This window comes from Aotus nancymaae, unplaced genomic scaffold, assembly GCF_030222135.1.
Source record: "Aotus nancymaae isolate 86718 unplaced genomic scaffold, 86718_ANA_hifiasm-v0.15.2.pri h1tg000108l, whole genome shotgun sequence".
NCBI lineage: Eukaryota > Metazoa > Chordata > Mammalia > Primates > Aotidae > Aotus > Aotus nancymaae.
Window position 1 is genome coordinate 6,419,964 of NW_026988523.1, and position 15,739 is coordinate 6,435,702.

The window sequence follows — 15,739 nt, forward strand, 5'->3', positions numbered from 1 at the left end:
TGACATAATTCCTGTCCTTAAGTAGCTCCTAATTTAGTGAAGGAAATTGAAATGTTTACAGGCAACTATAAGTAAATCCTATGTGTATTATAGAAGAACACAGGAGAGTGTGCTTACTGCTTTGGGGAAGTAAGAATGAGTTGGGGTAGTGAAGAGACTACCAAAGGCAGTCACATGTAAGCTAGCTCATGAAGGAAGAATAAGCTTCTCTAAAAGATCAACAGAAAACAGTAGCCAGGCCAGGTGCAGTGGCTCATGCCTGCAGTCCCAACACTTTGAAACGCAAAGGCAGGAGGATTACTTGAGCCCAGGAGTTTGAGACCTGCCTGGGCAACATGTGAGATACCATCTATACAAAAAATTAAAACATTAGCCAGGTATAATGGTGCATCGCTGTAGTCCCAACAACTTGGGAAGCTGAGGTGGGAGGATCACTTGAGCCTAGGAGGTGGAGGAGGCTACAGTGAACTGTTTGTTTGTTTGTTTGTTTGTTTGTTTTCTGAGAGACAGAGTCTCACTCCGTCACCAGGCACCAGGCTGGAGTGCAGTGGCGCGATCTCAGCTCACTGCAACCTCCCAGGCTCAAGCGATTCTCCTGCCTCAGCCTCCTGAGTAGCTGGGACTATAGATGCGTGCCACTATGCCTCGCTAATTTTTTTGTATTTTTAGTAAAGATGGGGTTTCACTATGTGAACTGTGATTGCACCACTGCACTCTAGCCTGAGTGACAGAACGAGACCCTGTCTCAAAAAGAAAAAAGAAAGAAAACACCAGCCAGGGAACATGTCCAGAAGTGTGGAGGTGTGAAAAATGTATGTTATCTTCAGGGACTAGCAGATAATCCAGTTTTACTGCGGCATAGGATGCATTATTAGGAGTAAAGGGAAAATATAAGAGGTGAGGCTCAAATAGTGGGCTCAGATAGATTTCTGGAGGGCCTGAGTAACATAATAAGGACTTTAAACTTATCCTTAAGTAGTAGGGAGGCTTAGAAAGTTTTTTTGGTTTTAAGGGATTTTTTTTAAGACAGGTCTCACTCTGTCTTCCAGGCTAGAGTGCAGTGGCACAATGTCAGCTCACTGCAACCTCGACCTTTTGGGCTCAAGCAGTCCTCCTGCCTCACCTTTCCAAGTAGCTGGGACTACAGGTGTGCACCACCATACCCAGCTAATTTTTGTATTTTTTGTAGAGACAGGGTCTCACTACGTTGCCCAGGCTAGTCTCGAACTCCTGGGCTCAAGCAATCCATCCACCTCAGCCTCCCAAAGTGCGAAAGGTTTTAAAAAGGAAAGTGACAATATGGTTAGATTTTTCTATTTTGCTTTATGGAGATGGGAGTCTCACTGTGTTGCTCAAGCAGGTCTTGAACTCCAGGCTTCAAGTAATGCTCCCACCTAGGCCTTCCCAAAGTGCTGGGATTACAGGTATGAGGCCTGGCCTAGAGTTGTATTTTTAAAAGAGAATTTTAGTAGCAATTTAGAAAGATAAGAGCAGGCAAATGCCAGAGGAAGTGAGAGCAGTTTGGAGGTTGTTTGCTCACTCCTAGTGAACAGTGTTTCTAAAATGTAATAAATATATGTTTTGGATTCTGTGTGAATATTCTAACTGAATATATAATTTTATAGTTCCCATAATATGATAGACTTTTGTTGTTATATTTTCCCTCTGTGTTTCAGTAAACCAGAATGTAAGGCCATAAAGAATTATCTTTTGTTAAATAGATTTATCTAGAAACCAGTCTATAATTTCCTTATGATTGTCTAGTTTCTTCAGTAACTTACTGTATTTTGTTTGTGTAGGTTGGCCTGGCAGTGGTCAATGGACAGCTCATGGCAGTAGGAGGTTTTGATGGCACAACATACTTGAAGACCATAGAAGTTTTTGATCCTGATGCCAATACCTGGAGGTAACTTTTAAGTTGTGTAGCAAATCACCTCAATATTGACTTGGAAATCATGGCTTGAAATAGCCCATGACCATTAGAACTGGGATGGTCAGTACATTGAAGTACTTTGAAGAGGGCTGAAGTTACCCATATTTATGGTTCATTTTGACTTGATTGCTCTCAAGTGGCTGAAATATTACAAAATTCACCTTTTCGGTAACTGTCCAGTTTTAAAATTAGAGATGGGGAAAATAATCTCCTTCCTAGCCCTATCATGTTCAGCTGAGGAAACTAAAGCACTAAAGTGAGTTAGTGACAGAGTTAGAATTGGAACCTATCTTTGGCTCCATATCTGTCCAATGCCATTTTTTGGTGTTCTTGTGGGAAGCCTATGCCCAGGAAAAACAAATTGCAATTACTTTTGAATAATTAATATTTTTTAAAAATATTTCATTTTTAAACCTATTTTAACTTTTAGAGAAGAGGCTACATCTTATTTAAGAGAGTTTAACTTAAACTTCATTTCTAGGTTTAATTTTACTTTGCTTTTAAATCCTTAATGGTCTAATAAAGCTTTCCTAAGTAGTTGTTTTTATAATTTCACATAAATTAGGTGACTTGCATTTATTTTAAATATTCAAGAACCTTTAAAACTTAGCAAAATTCTCTTAAACCTTTAAACTTAAAATAATTAAGTCTAAATCTTACCTCAATCACAATTTATACTGGAATCACAAGACTAATCTTATAGATGCTCTAAAAAGCCAAATTCTCTTAAATACTATAAGAACTTAAAATGCCAAATATATAGTTAATTCTCAGACTTTAAAAATAATACTATGGGTTTGATATACTTCATAGCTATAGTTAATTCTAAATACTAGTCTTCTAAGAAAACAGTTCTGCCTTCCGATCAATTTGGGATTTCCTTCTAAATAAAATGGTCTTACTTGCCTAAGCAAATTTAGGGTTACCATCTCAGTGGTTAAGGTTGCACATCAACCAGAAATATCGGGCTGGTCATGTGAGGCAACAGACATTCTGGGAAATTTTTATTGTGACCATGAAGGATAAGCTGAGCTCTATTTTATTGTTACTATTCTACAAGAGGCAGTCTTGTAGTCCATTCTTGCTGTATTCTAATACATTTCCTAATTTTAAGCCTGCAACTATACACCTAGTTTTTTCATCACCCTATTATATTCAACTATAGTCTTATCTCTAGGAAAGCCACCACTCTCACAGAGATTTAAGTGACATGCTTTGGATCCTGCATATTTCTCACAGCTCCATATAGCTCAGTGATCACAAAACTAAAGTCAGGCTAATCATAGCATAGTACTTTTTGCTCCTACATCACATTTTTACAGTACTGTTCATTAAGTAAAGATCTACTACTGATGGCCAGGCCCAGTGACTCACACCTGTAACCCCAGCACTTTGGGAGGCCGAGGCAGGCGGATCACCTGAGGTCAAGAATTTGAGACCAGCCTGGCCAACATGGTGAAACCCCGTCTCTACTAAACATAAAAAAATTAGCCAGGCATGGTGTTGGCGCCTGTAATCCCAGCTACTTGGGAGGCTGAGGCAGGAGAATTGCTTGAACCTGAGAGACAGAGGTTGCAGTGAGCAGAGACTGCATCACTGCACTCCAGTTCTGGGTGACAGAGCAAGGCTCCGTCTCAAAAAAAAAAAAAACACAAGATTTACTTAGTGCTCCAGGCCCTGGGGATACAAAAGTGAATGACAACAACAAAAATTCCAGCTGAGCACACACCTGTAATCCCAGCTACTAGGGAGGCTGAGACACAACAGTCTCTTGAACCCAGGAGGTGGAGGTTGCAGTGAGCTGAGATCACACCACTACACCCCAGCCTGCGTGGCAGAGCAAGCCTCTGTCTCAAAAACAAAAATTCCTTGCCCTCCTGGAGCTAGCATTGCATTGAGGGAGACAAACAGTACCATACCAGGAGATGAAAGTACTACGGCAAATATCAAAGCAGGGGAGGGGGCTAGGGAGTACAGAGAGGGGAATCTGTTTTCAAAGGTGGCCAGGGAAGGCCTCGTTGGAAAAGTAGCATTTTAGCAGAACCCAGTAACAGTAAAGGATAGGTAATGGCAAGCTTTGGGCCTCTCACTTGCAGGATATTTTCTTCTACATACAGCTTTCTATTTTTACTGGGAATTTTGAATAAGCATAATTTCTGAAGACAGCCAAATTTACTGTCACTTAATCACTATAATCTTATCTGAGGACTTGTTTCTTAGTAACTGTCACTAAATAGAATCAGTAATATATGACGAAGTAATAGTCATGAAATTCTTAAGGATGATCTGTTGAGAGATTAATAACTAAATATTTGCAGTTACATATCCCAGACTTCAAAACCAACTCTACCTCATAGCTGATAAGGGTCTAGTAGTATTCTCCATGGAAGTCCTTAATTTTGAAGATGATCTTGTCACAAACTAGATGCTGACTTTACTCAAATCTGGTTTTGTTCTATAAAGGACTTGCGAAGGCTTACAGAGTACATATAAGCAAAGGGATAAAAATAAATAAAGCATTTTAGGCAAAGGGAAAATGTATATAGGACAATAATATAGCCAGGGCAATTACAAAAATGTAGAATATATAATTCTGTGTAATTGTTAGAAGTGAGGTATAAAGTTGTAAAGTTCTGATGAAAAAAGTGATTATGATGCTCTCTTATTCTTCACACAGCCTCCTATGAGTGAGAGCATGTCTGAAACAGTCCTGCTACTCACCAGTGCTCAATTGCAGCTTCTAATCTTTAGAATGAAGACAGTATTTATGTGAAGCTGAAAATATTAGCTGTAATATAAAACACACAAATGTGTTAATAACATCTTATAGAAGAAATGGTGCTTTTTTTTTCCAGTTAGAAAATCTCATTATGTTTCTTTCTTTGCAGGTTATATGGCGGGATGAATTACCGTCGGCTAGGGGGCGGCGTAGGAGTTATTAAAATGACACATTGTGAATCCCATATATGGTGAACACGTAGAAGACAGAGATTTGTATATATTCCTCTGTATTCTGGGAAACTTTGACTTTGGAGCTTTGTATAGCTTGAGAAAACATTAGAACAAATTTTATTCTTTGCCGGTGCCTAAACATATGGAAATACAAATCTGATGAAAGTACTTCACCTGCAAGATGCACAATAATTTTCAACTCTGTGCAGAAGAATATTTATTTTTTGTTTTAATTTATCATGGTTTTTTGTTTTTGTTTTGAATTTATCCTTCCTCCCACAAAAAAAAAAAAAAAGAAAAAGAAAAAAATTCTAAGCAGCAAAACTTACTTTGTAAGATATTGATTTAGGTTTGAAAATACTATTTAATAAGGGCAGAAGGGTTAATATGATTTGGTTATTATTTCTAGACACTCCGTCCACATGATTCCACTGCTTATAAGGATCACCAGGAATAAAGGTAGGTATGCAAAATGTATGAGCTAGCGATTCTTGCACTAAGCACCAGAAGACTTGAAAATCTAAAAAACAAGAAAAGGCAACATCTCATTTTAAATAGTACAATTCAGAAGGAATACTAAATCAATAAAAACCAGGACTCAGACACTACAGTTTTCATCCGTGTAATTTTATGTCTTGTTTCTTTCTATATGAACTTGTTTGTTTAGTCTTTTTTCATAATATTCTCATAGAGTTTCTGCTAGATCTAGAGCTCTGCTCAGTGCCTCTTATAAAAACAATATATGAGTGTCATATGCTCTCTTGAGAATCCACGAGAAGCACATGCAGCTCTACAAGAGTTTTTGCTCAAAAGTGTTACAACTAAAGCAACTGTCTTTCCTGTTTCCTTATTGCTACCAAGGACCAGCAAGGAGAAATGTCTTCTCCCAGCAGTGAATTCTGTTATGCAATTTATTCTTGATCCTCAGGCCTGGTTAAGCTGAGGCTTACCTTTAATAACAGCCTCCAAAGGAATGAATTCTTCAGATCATGTAATAGCATATATTAAAGAATGTAAAATCAATTGAGGCATTTTATGAATATCTTGGTTCTTTTATACAAACAATGTATCATTATCTTCATTCTATAAGGCCAGTGTTACTACTACTCTCAAATTGCACTTTCTGATAAAAAGTTAAAATTTTTTAAGGAAAATATAATTTCAATGGTTAAAGTTTTTTTCTCATTGTATTCATAGGCAAATTTTTTTCAATATATTTTGCAAGAAAACCTTTGAATAAAACTGACTGCATTTAAAAGGAATAACCTCCTTCTCCCCTCTCCCCCATTACAAAGATGTTTGGCAACTTTGTGTTTACATTTAAAGATCATTTGCACCTTTTTAAGAAAAAAAAGTATTTAGTAAACAATTGTTTACATATATCATTTATGCTTTTTTCTAGCATGTATAACTTTTTTAAATAAAGGTAGTATTTACTATTAAAAAAATTTAGCTAATGCTTTTTATGCTTGTACTTTTGCTATTTAATTTGGAATTTGTTTCTATATCATTTATATTACCTGTATATAAAGTTACAAGTGCTTTCAACTTGAAGGAATAAAAGGATTGCCAGCTAGAATTATTACTAGGAATTTTCATTATATATTTTTATGTTATATTACCTAACCTATAAACTTATTTTCTAGGTAGAACTTAGAATCATACAATTTTGACCTGGAAGGACTCTTTAATAATCATCTAATCCAAATCTATTACACTGATCCAAGTCTGAAAACCACAGAAGTCTGCATAAGAATAAACAGTCAATTAATGACAGAACCAACATTAGAAATCAGTTTCAATTCCCAGTCCATTCCTCTTTCTATACCACACTGCCACTACAGGTTTACCTGAAACCAAATAGATGAAACCAAATCTACTATTTCATACATCTGAGGAAAAAGAGAGTAATGATAGCAAGAAAATGCTAGGGATTAGACTCTGCATTAGTCAGGAAGTCTCCAGTGGGAGCAATTAGGGCATTGATTCAAGAGTAGAGACCCAGGAATGACAGCACTGGCCAGTCTTCATTGGAGCCTGCTAGAGGTTTGTTTTTCCTCTTCCACTGAAGGCACGCCAGTTTTATTATTGATTGAAATTTATTCTATTAAAGGTGTTGCTGTAAAATAGATGTTTATTAACTTGTATGCATAGTTTTTTCCACAACTCAGTTAAGCTTGGGATGGGGGTTGGGTTGGCAGTCATTTTCATTTCATAAATAAGTCCACTGAAGCTTAGAAAGGTTAAAATGACATGGTAGGAGCTGAACCTTAAATCTGTAACCCTGATTGCAAATCCTTTGTGCTCTGTACACATTCCCATATTCCTGTTTTTGTTTCCCAGTTTTGTTCCATAATGTTTTACCTGCAGATAACCCACACTGCAGTGCAGATAAACCAGTGTAAAAGAAGAGGTCTTTCCTGAAGAAGATGTGAGGGAGTAGGGGACGAGCCTTTCAAACTTTATGTTAACTGAGAAAAGATGGGCAAACAAAAAAATTCAAAAAGGAAAGAAATATAGGAGAAGCAACAGGAGGCAAAAATGGCCCACTAAACCTGAGTATGTCTGCCCAGTTGTGAGAAATAGCTCTGTAAATTGCTTTGAGGGCCCTGCTGGAAATGATTGAAAAGAATGGTCCCAAGAAATGATAAAACTCTTCAACTAAGTTGTTGTACGTGTCCCTAACAGTGATCTTTCAATTATTTAGCTTGTAAGGTTAGGAACTTAGATAATTTTAAATGTAAAAAAGAAAGGATGGGTATTCACTGAACTATCATTAAATAGTTGGGGTTATTCCAATAACAGTAACCTACTAATATCCCTATCCTAAAAGACTTTAAGCCTGAATGCCTAGGAAAAGAGGACACATATCTTCAGTGTGAATTTAGATCAATGAACCCTTGGGCTTCTAAACAGGAACAGCCTCTGCTTTCAAAAAGCTTGGTTTTAAACCTTAGTTTCATCAAGCCTCTAGATCAGTGATTCTCAGAGTATGGTCTGTGGACTCCTGAAGTCCCCAATATCTATCAAAGTATCCATGAGTCGAAACTATTTTCTTAGTAAAACAGTTTTCTGCCTTTTTTTAGCGTAGAGGCATTTGCACTAATGGTGCAAAAGCTATGGTCAGTAAAACTGCTGGTGTCTTAGCATAAATCAAGGCAGTGGCACCAAACTGTACAACTAGCATAGTATTCACCATCACAGACTTGCAGGATTTTTTTTTACTTGTTTTTTTTGTTTTTGTTTGACACAGAGTGTCGTTCTGTCACCCAGGCTTGAGTGCAGTGGTGAGATCTTGGCTCACTGCACCCTCCACGTCCTGGGTTCAAGCAGTTCTCCTGCCTCAGACTCCCAAGTAGCTAGGACTGACTACAGGTGCCCACTACCATGCCTGCTTAATTTTTGTATTTTTCGTGGAGACAAGGTTTCACCATGCTGGCCAGGCTGGTCTCAAACTCCTCCTGATCTCAAGTGATCTGCCCACCTCGGCCTCTCAAAGGTGATGGGATTACAGGTGTGAGCCACCATGCTTCGCCTGGATTATTATTTTTTTAAATTTGCTTAAGAATGTCCTTGAGGAAGCAACAATTATTAATTTACTAAATCTCAACCTGTGGACATAATGTCTTTTTTCAATATTTTGTTTGACAAAATGGGAAGTATGCATAAAACACTGCTGCAAACCAAAAATACAATGGTTGTCCCAAGAAAATCTTTTGAGACTGTTTTAAGATGCAAGCTGAAATACCTACTTTTTGGAAGAAAGACTGACACACAAATTAAGGTCATTCAGACTTGGGTGCTGGGCAGACATTTTCTCTAAAATGAACAAAGTGAGGCTATCATTTCAGGGAACACAACCAACTATTGTCAACCATATTCAAGAGGAAATAATTACAATTTTGAGAAAGTTCTGTCAACTATGAACTTGACAGCTACTTAAAAACTTTTATGATGAAACTGGTGATGACATTAATGAATGCCTTTTTAATCGCATAGTGAAGTGTGTCAACATGTGGAAGATCTGCATAACTCATGGCATCAGTTTTCCTAAATGATTAATGCACAGGTTAAGATGTATCCAAAGCACAAGATAGACCAACAGATCTTATGGGAACAATATGAAAGGTGCATTGATATGGTTTTAGATTTCAGCAATCACTTGTCAAGTTTTGATGTAATATCAAGAAAAATATCCATAATTATCAGAAAGGCTATTAAAATCCTCCTGCCCCTTCCAATTTCATATTTGTGTAAGCTGTATTTTCTTGACATACTTCAACCAAAATAATATATTGCAAAAGATTGCAGAAGCAGATAAGAACTCAATTGTCTTCTAATAAGCCAGAAATTAAAGAGTTGTACATAAAATGTTTAAAAAAACACATCACTAAATTTTTTTGCTTGTGAAAAAAAAAATTTTGTTTTAAAAATGATAGCCTGGGGCAGGCACAGTGGCTCATGACTGTAATCCCACCATCTTGGGAGGCTGAGGCGGGCAGATCACTTGAGGTCAGGAGTTTTGAGACCAGCCTGGCCAGCATGGTGAAACCCTATCTCTACTAAATATACAAAAATTAGCTGGGCGTGGTGATGCACACCCATAATCTCAGCTGCTTGGGAGGCTAAGGCAGGAGAATCGCTTGAACCTGGGATGCGGAGGCTGCAGTGAACCAAAAAGCATGTAAATAGGTTTATTTTTGATGTACTAATTTTTTTAATTTCTCAAATTTTAACTTCTAATATGGTAAATCACTAGATATAATGCATGCAAACAGAAGCTCTTTGTGTCCTCAAGTTTGTGAGACTTTAAAGGGATCTCAAGACAAAAATGTTTGAGAACTGCTGCTCTAAATCTTCAGTTTATAGGAAATACAAAGGAATAGAGGAATATGTTAACTTCATAGCAATTCAATGAGCAAAGTCCAAAAGTGCAAAACTTTACAAGACAAATAACTCAGCTTCTCCAAAAACTGAATTGCAAGGAAAGAAAGTGGAGAGGGAGAAACAGAGTAAAAGGAATTTAAAACTCATATCATCAGCCTAGAGCAGTGACTCATACCTATTAATATAATCCCCCAGCACTTTGAGGGCCAGACAGGAAAACTGCTTTAACCCAGGAATTCAAGACCAATTTAGACACATAGAGAGACCCTGTCTCTACAAAAAAAAAAAAAAAAAAAAAAAGTGTGTGTGTGTAAAAATTAGCTGGGTATGTTGGGATTACTTGGCCCAGGAAGCTCCAGGCTGCAGTGAGCCATGATCACACCACTGCAGCTTCGTTGACAGAGCAAGACCCTGTCTCAAAAGCCAACCAGATATGAGGGTGACCTGTGACATCCGTCACCCTACTGATCACCAGGGTTGATTCAGCTGATCTGGCTAGCTAGGCAGGTGTCCCCTTCCTCACCACTCCATGTGCATCCCTCTTAAAGTTATGCACTCGGTAGAAGAGGACACCTATCCCCAATAGAGGAAGACTGTTCTTCAGTCAAGGGTATACCAGTAGCTGCACTTCCCTGCTGGAACCTCCAAACAAGCTCTCAAGGTCCATTTTTAAGAGAACATATGGTAGTCATGCTTCCGAGACTCCAGACATTCCAAATGAGTTGCTGCATGTGGCAGTCTACCTTTCTTTAAAAACAAAAACAAAACTACCAAATTTCAGGCAATAAGGCAGATAATGTTTCACGTAATGCACTGCAGTATAAAACATGCAATGATCTAATTATTTACATAGCCCGACAGAAGTGATTCAATAGTCTGCCCTGATGTGGATTGTAAGAATGATTAGAAAAGAAGTTATGCCTGAGAAAGGTTTGAAAGACAGTCATAGTTCTGCTAAGTAGACGAGAATGGAAAGGATATTCCAGGCAGAGCAGCATGTGCCAGATATACAAAAGTAAAGCAGTGAGACAGTACGGGCTGTTCAGGGAAATCAAAGCAGTCTACTTTCAGGAGAATAAAGTACAAAAAAGCCAATGTCCAGAAATAAGACTGGAGAAGCAGGTATCATCATAAGGATCTCACATGCCAGTAGTTTTCTCTCTTAGCTTTCTTTTCTGATGCTTAATTCTAGTAAGTTCTGTGAAGGTGTGGTCAGGCTCTAAGAGGCCCCCAGTGATCCCTGCATTCTGGTATTCACATCCTTGTGTAACCCTCTCCCAAAATCCACCAGGGTTGGTCTGGTCTGTGTGCCTAATAGCGATGCTAGGAACTCTGGTGGGGAACGTTGATAATGGGTGAGACTATGCATGTGTAGACAAAAATGGTATATAGGAAATCTCTGTAACCTTCCACTGAATTTTGTTGTGAACCTAAAACTGCTCTAAGAAATAAGCTATTAAAAAGTGGAGGGGGAATGGTATGTCACTTCCAAAATTAGGCTTAAAAGGACTCTAGCCTTTGTCTTGGGTGTTTTTCTCTCATCTTTCACACTCTAGGAAATGCAAATACATAAAAGAATGTAAGAAACCCTTGAACCTCCATGTATCAACCATCCAGCTTCAAAAATTATCAGATTTTGCAAATCTTGTTTTATCTATCTCTTCTCACTCTTGCTTCTCCTCTCCATCACCCCTGGAGTATTTTAAAGCAGATCCCAGGCATCACCTTAAAGTCATGCACTTTATTCATAACGTTTTGGTTACTGGCAGATCACATATATGACAGTGGTCTCATAAGATTATAATACTGTATTTTTACAGTACCTTTTCTATGTTTAGATTTGTCTAGATACACAAATCCTTACCATTGTATTGCCTATAGTATTCAGTACAGTAAGTAATACGCTGTACAAGTTTGTAGACTAGGAGCAATAGGCTGTCCCATATAGCCTAGATATGTTGTAGGCTATACCATCTAGATTTATGTAAGTACACTCCATGATGTTTATACAAAGATGAAATCACCTAAGGACATATTTCTCAGAACATACCCCTACTGTTAAGTGATGCATGACTGTATTTCACCCACATTTGAATATTTAACAGATAAGGTCTAACTATAACATTATCCACACTTGATAAAATTAACATTTCTTAACATCATCTAATACCCAGTCAATGTTAAAATTCCCCTAGTTACCACTTAATTTTTTACTATTATACTTCGAAGTTTTCTTTTTTCCTGTCCCTTCTTTTGCTTACTTGGTCAAATTTCTATTTGGTTCCTTGGCCCTTTCATTTTAGAAATTCTATAGTTTCTATTCTATTTGTGTGTGTATATCTGCACTGCAACAGATATAAACATATTTATCTATGAAGATACATTAAGAGGCTGTTAGAAATACTTCATAGTTGCTCTATAGCATCAGTCATAACATACGTGATACCTAGACAACCCATGTTTAGAGATACTAAGAGTGGGCAATGGCTTCGGGTGTTATCAGCTAGCTCCATTATAAAATACTCCATCAATCTTTCACTCAAGGGTTTTAGCAGATACTGATTGATGCTTACATCTATTATTTCATTGAGAGTTATGAATTATGCCTTCTCTATCATTCCTTTGCATTTATCAGCTGAAATATATCTTAAAAAACTTGTCCTGATCAGCTATTTATCTTGAAATATAATTTAAACTAGAAAGTAGAAAATGTTTGCTTCTCCCCTTTACCAGTTTTCAGAACTTGATTCTGCAGCAACCTCCAAAGGTAACACCAGTTTCTAAAATTCTGTTTAGTATTAGTATGAGCTCATAAATTATTTTTTACTTTAATTATTTTGATGTAAATTATTTTTTATTATTTTTTACTTTACTTATTTTGATGTAAATTATTTTTTACTTTAATTATTTTGATGTAAATAAATTTTTATATATTTAATCAATTGCACTTTTTCCTTTTGATATTTGAATTGTCTCACCTTTGGCAAGTAGGGTCCCCCTACATTTTGGCTCCTATCCTTTTAACACAACTTTTGATAAGTTATCTTGCTTTCTGATATATGAAAGATATTTTTATACATTTCCCAAACCTGAGCCCTTCCTCAAGAAGTTCTAGCTCCTTTTAGTGGGAAATACTTACAGAATATAATCTGTGTATTAATAATGTTCATTGTTAATGGCTTTTTACTACTTCCAGGCATCTCCAGTAAACAAAGCTATGTGTTTTTTAGCAAAAGAAAACTAAATCATGAATAACCTCAACAGATGCAGAAAAAAAATTTTGACAAAGTATGCCTATTATAATAAAACCCCTCAACAAACTAGGAATAGAAAGGATCATTCTTGATAAAAGACATCTATGAAAAATCCTACAGCCAACATATTTAATGGTAAAGGATATGATGCTTTCCCACTAAAAACAAGACTAAAATGTACATTCTTACCACTTCTATTCACCATTGTACTGAAGATTCTAGCCAAGGCAATTCGGCAAAAAAAAAAAAAAAAGAAACAAAATATTAAAAATTAAGAAAACTGTCTTTATTCACAGATATTAATCTTATATGTAGAAAATCCTAAAGAATTCAGTGAAAAAACCTACTAAAACAAGTTTAGCAAAGTCACAGGATACAAGAGCAATATACAAAATCACTTGTATTTCTATATGCTAGCAACAATTTGAAAATGAAATTAGGAAAATGATTCCATTCTCAATAGATCTAAAAGAATAAAATATTTAAAGAAAATTAAATAAATGTAAAAACATCCTGCTCATAGATTAGAAGATGACGACAACACTCCCCAAATTGCTCTATGGATTCAACACAATCATTATCAAAATCCCAGCTAGTTTTCTTTTTTTTTTGCAAAGATTGAAAAGCTGATCCTAAAATTCTTATGGAAATGCAAAAGACTCAGTCAAACAACCTTGGAAAAAAGCACAAAGTTGAAGGTCTCACACTTCCTGATTTCAAAACTCACTACAAATCTATAGTAATTGAGACAGTGTCGTACTGGCATAAGAAATGACAAGTAAATCAATGAAATCAAGTCCAGAAATAAACCTAAACATTCATGAAATACTGATTTTTGAAAAAAGTGACAATTCAATAGGAAAAAAGTCTGTTCAACAAATGGTGCTGAAGCAAATTAATATCCACATGCAAAAAGATGAATTTGGACCCCCTACCGCACACCATACACAAAATTTAACTCAAAACGACAGACCTAAATTTAACAGCTAAAATTAGAAAATCCTAAGGAGAAAAGAGTAAACCTTTAGGACCTCAGGTTAAGCAATGGCTTCTTAGATTTGACATCAAAAGTACAAGCAATAAAAGATAAAAAAAATTGATCGATTACACTTCATGAAAAAACTTTTGCACTTTAAGAGTTAATTCTGTTATTCCCAATTAAATGTAATATTATAGTTTTTACTCACTTGATTTTATAATTGTGTATTTTTTATGCTGAAATTTTTTTTTTTTTAATGTCACCCAGGCTGGAGTGCAGTGGCACAATCTTGGTTCACTGCAACCTCCACCTCCCAGGCTCAAGTGATCCTACCAACTCAGCCTCCCAAGTAGCTGGGACTACAGGCACGTGGCACCATGCCTGGCTAATTTTTTGTAGAGACAGGGTTTTGCCATGTTGCCCAGGGTGGTCTCAAACTTCTGACCTCAGATGATCCACCCACCTCAGCCTCCCAAAGTGCTAGAATTACAGGCATGAGCCACCATGCCTGGCCTACACTGACAATCTTAATAATTACATACACTTTACCTTATTATAAATAGTGCCAAAATAATAATAGACAACTGAATGTGATTTAAAATTTATTTACTGCTCTTCTTTTTCTAGGATGGAACCTGCTAGAATACACAACCAAAATTCCACAAATTTAAAGATACGCAAATTCAAAGATACTCCAGGCCAGTGCAGTGGCTCATGCCTGCAATCCTAGCACTTTGGAAGGCCAAGAAGGGAAGATCACTTGAGCCCAGGAGTTCAAGACTAGCCTGGGCAACACAAGAAGGCCCCAACTCTAAAAAAAAATTAAAATTTTTTTTTTTAAAAAAATGGCCAGATGTGGTGGCATATGCCTGTAGTCCCAGCTACTCAGGAAGCTGAGGTGAGAGGATCACTTGAGCCAAGAGTTCAAGACCAGCCTAAGCAATATAGCAAGATCCCATCACTAAAATAAAATAAATAAAGGTGAGGTGTGGTGGCTCAAACCTATAATCCTAGCATTTTGGGAGGCCAAGGAAGGAGGATTGTTTGAGCCTCGGCTGAGATGGGAGCAGTTCAAGACCAGCCTGGACAATATAGTGAAACCCCATCTCTACCAAAAATAGAAAAAATTAGCTGGGCATGGTGGCAGGCACCTGTAGTCCCAGCTACTTGGGAAGCTGAGGAGGGAGGATGGTTTGAGCCCAGGAGGCAGAGGCTGCAGTGAGATGAGATTGTGCCACTGCACTCCAGCCTGGGTCACAGAGCCAGACCCTGTCTCAAAAAATAAATTAATTAAATTTAAAAGATACAGAAAAAATTTTGTGTGGGCTGAATGCAGTGGCTCATGCCTGTAATCCCTGCACTTTGGGAGGCCAAGGCAGGAGGATTGTTTGAGCCCAGGAGTTTGAGATCAAACTGAACAACATAGGGAGACCCCATCTCCACAAAAATTAAAAAATTAGCCAGGCATGGTGGCAATATGCCTGTGGTCTCAGCTACTTGGAAGGCTGAGGTTGGAGGATGCTTGAGCCAGGGAGGTCAAGGCTGCAGTGACAGTGATTGTGCCACTGCACTCCAGCCTGGGGGACAGAGCAAGACCCTGTCTCAAAAAAGAACAAAAAAATTTGTGTGATTATGCCATGAACTTAATATAGTTAGGCTCATTTGTTTTAATTGCTAAGGATTGCTTCGTTTTTTCCTTTTCTTCTAATTTTGTTTCATAATTAAAACACTTAC

At 37.2% G+C, this 15,739-nt stretch overlaps 1 protein-coding gene across 2 annotated transcripts in view; it reads left to right on the forward strand.

Moving 5' to 3' along the window:
- KLHL20 (kelch like family member 20) overlaps nucleotides 1-7,299 on the forward strand; it is a 44,119-nt gene extending 36,820 nt beyond the window's left edge. For both annotated transcript variants that reach the window (XM_012444629.3, XM_012444628.3), the window contains 2 exons: nucleotides 1,800-1,906; nucleotides 4,822-7,299. In XM_012444629.3, coding sequence (XP_012300052.1) covers nucleotides 1,800-1,906; nucleotides 4,822-4,906 — 192 coding nt within the window. In that variant the 3' untranslated portion in view covers nucleotides 4,907-7,299. The remainder of the gene's footprint in view (nucleotides 1-1,799; nucleotides 1,907-4,821) is intronic.
- Nucleotides 7,300-15,739: the final 8,440 nt, after the last annotated feature.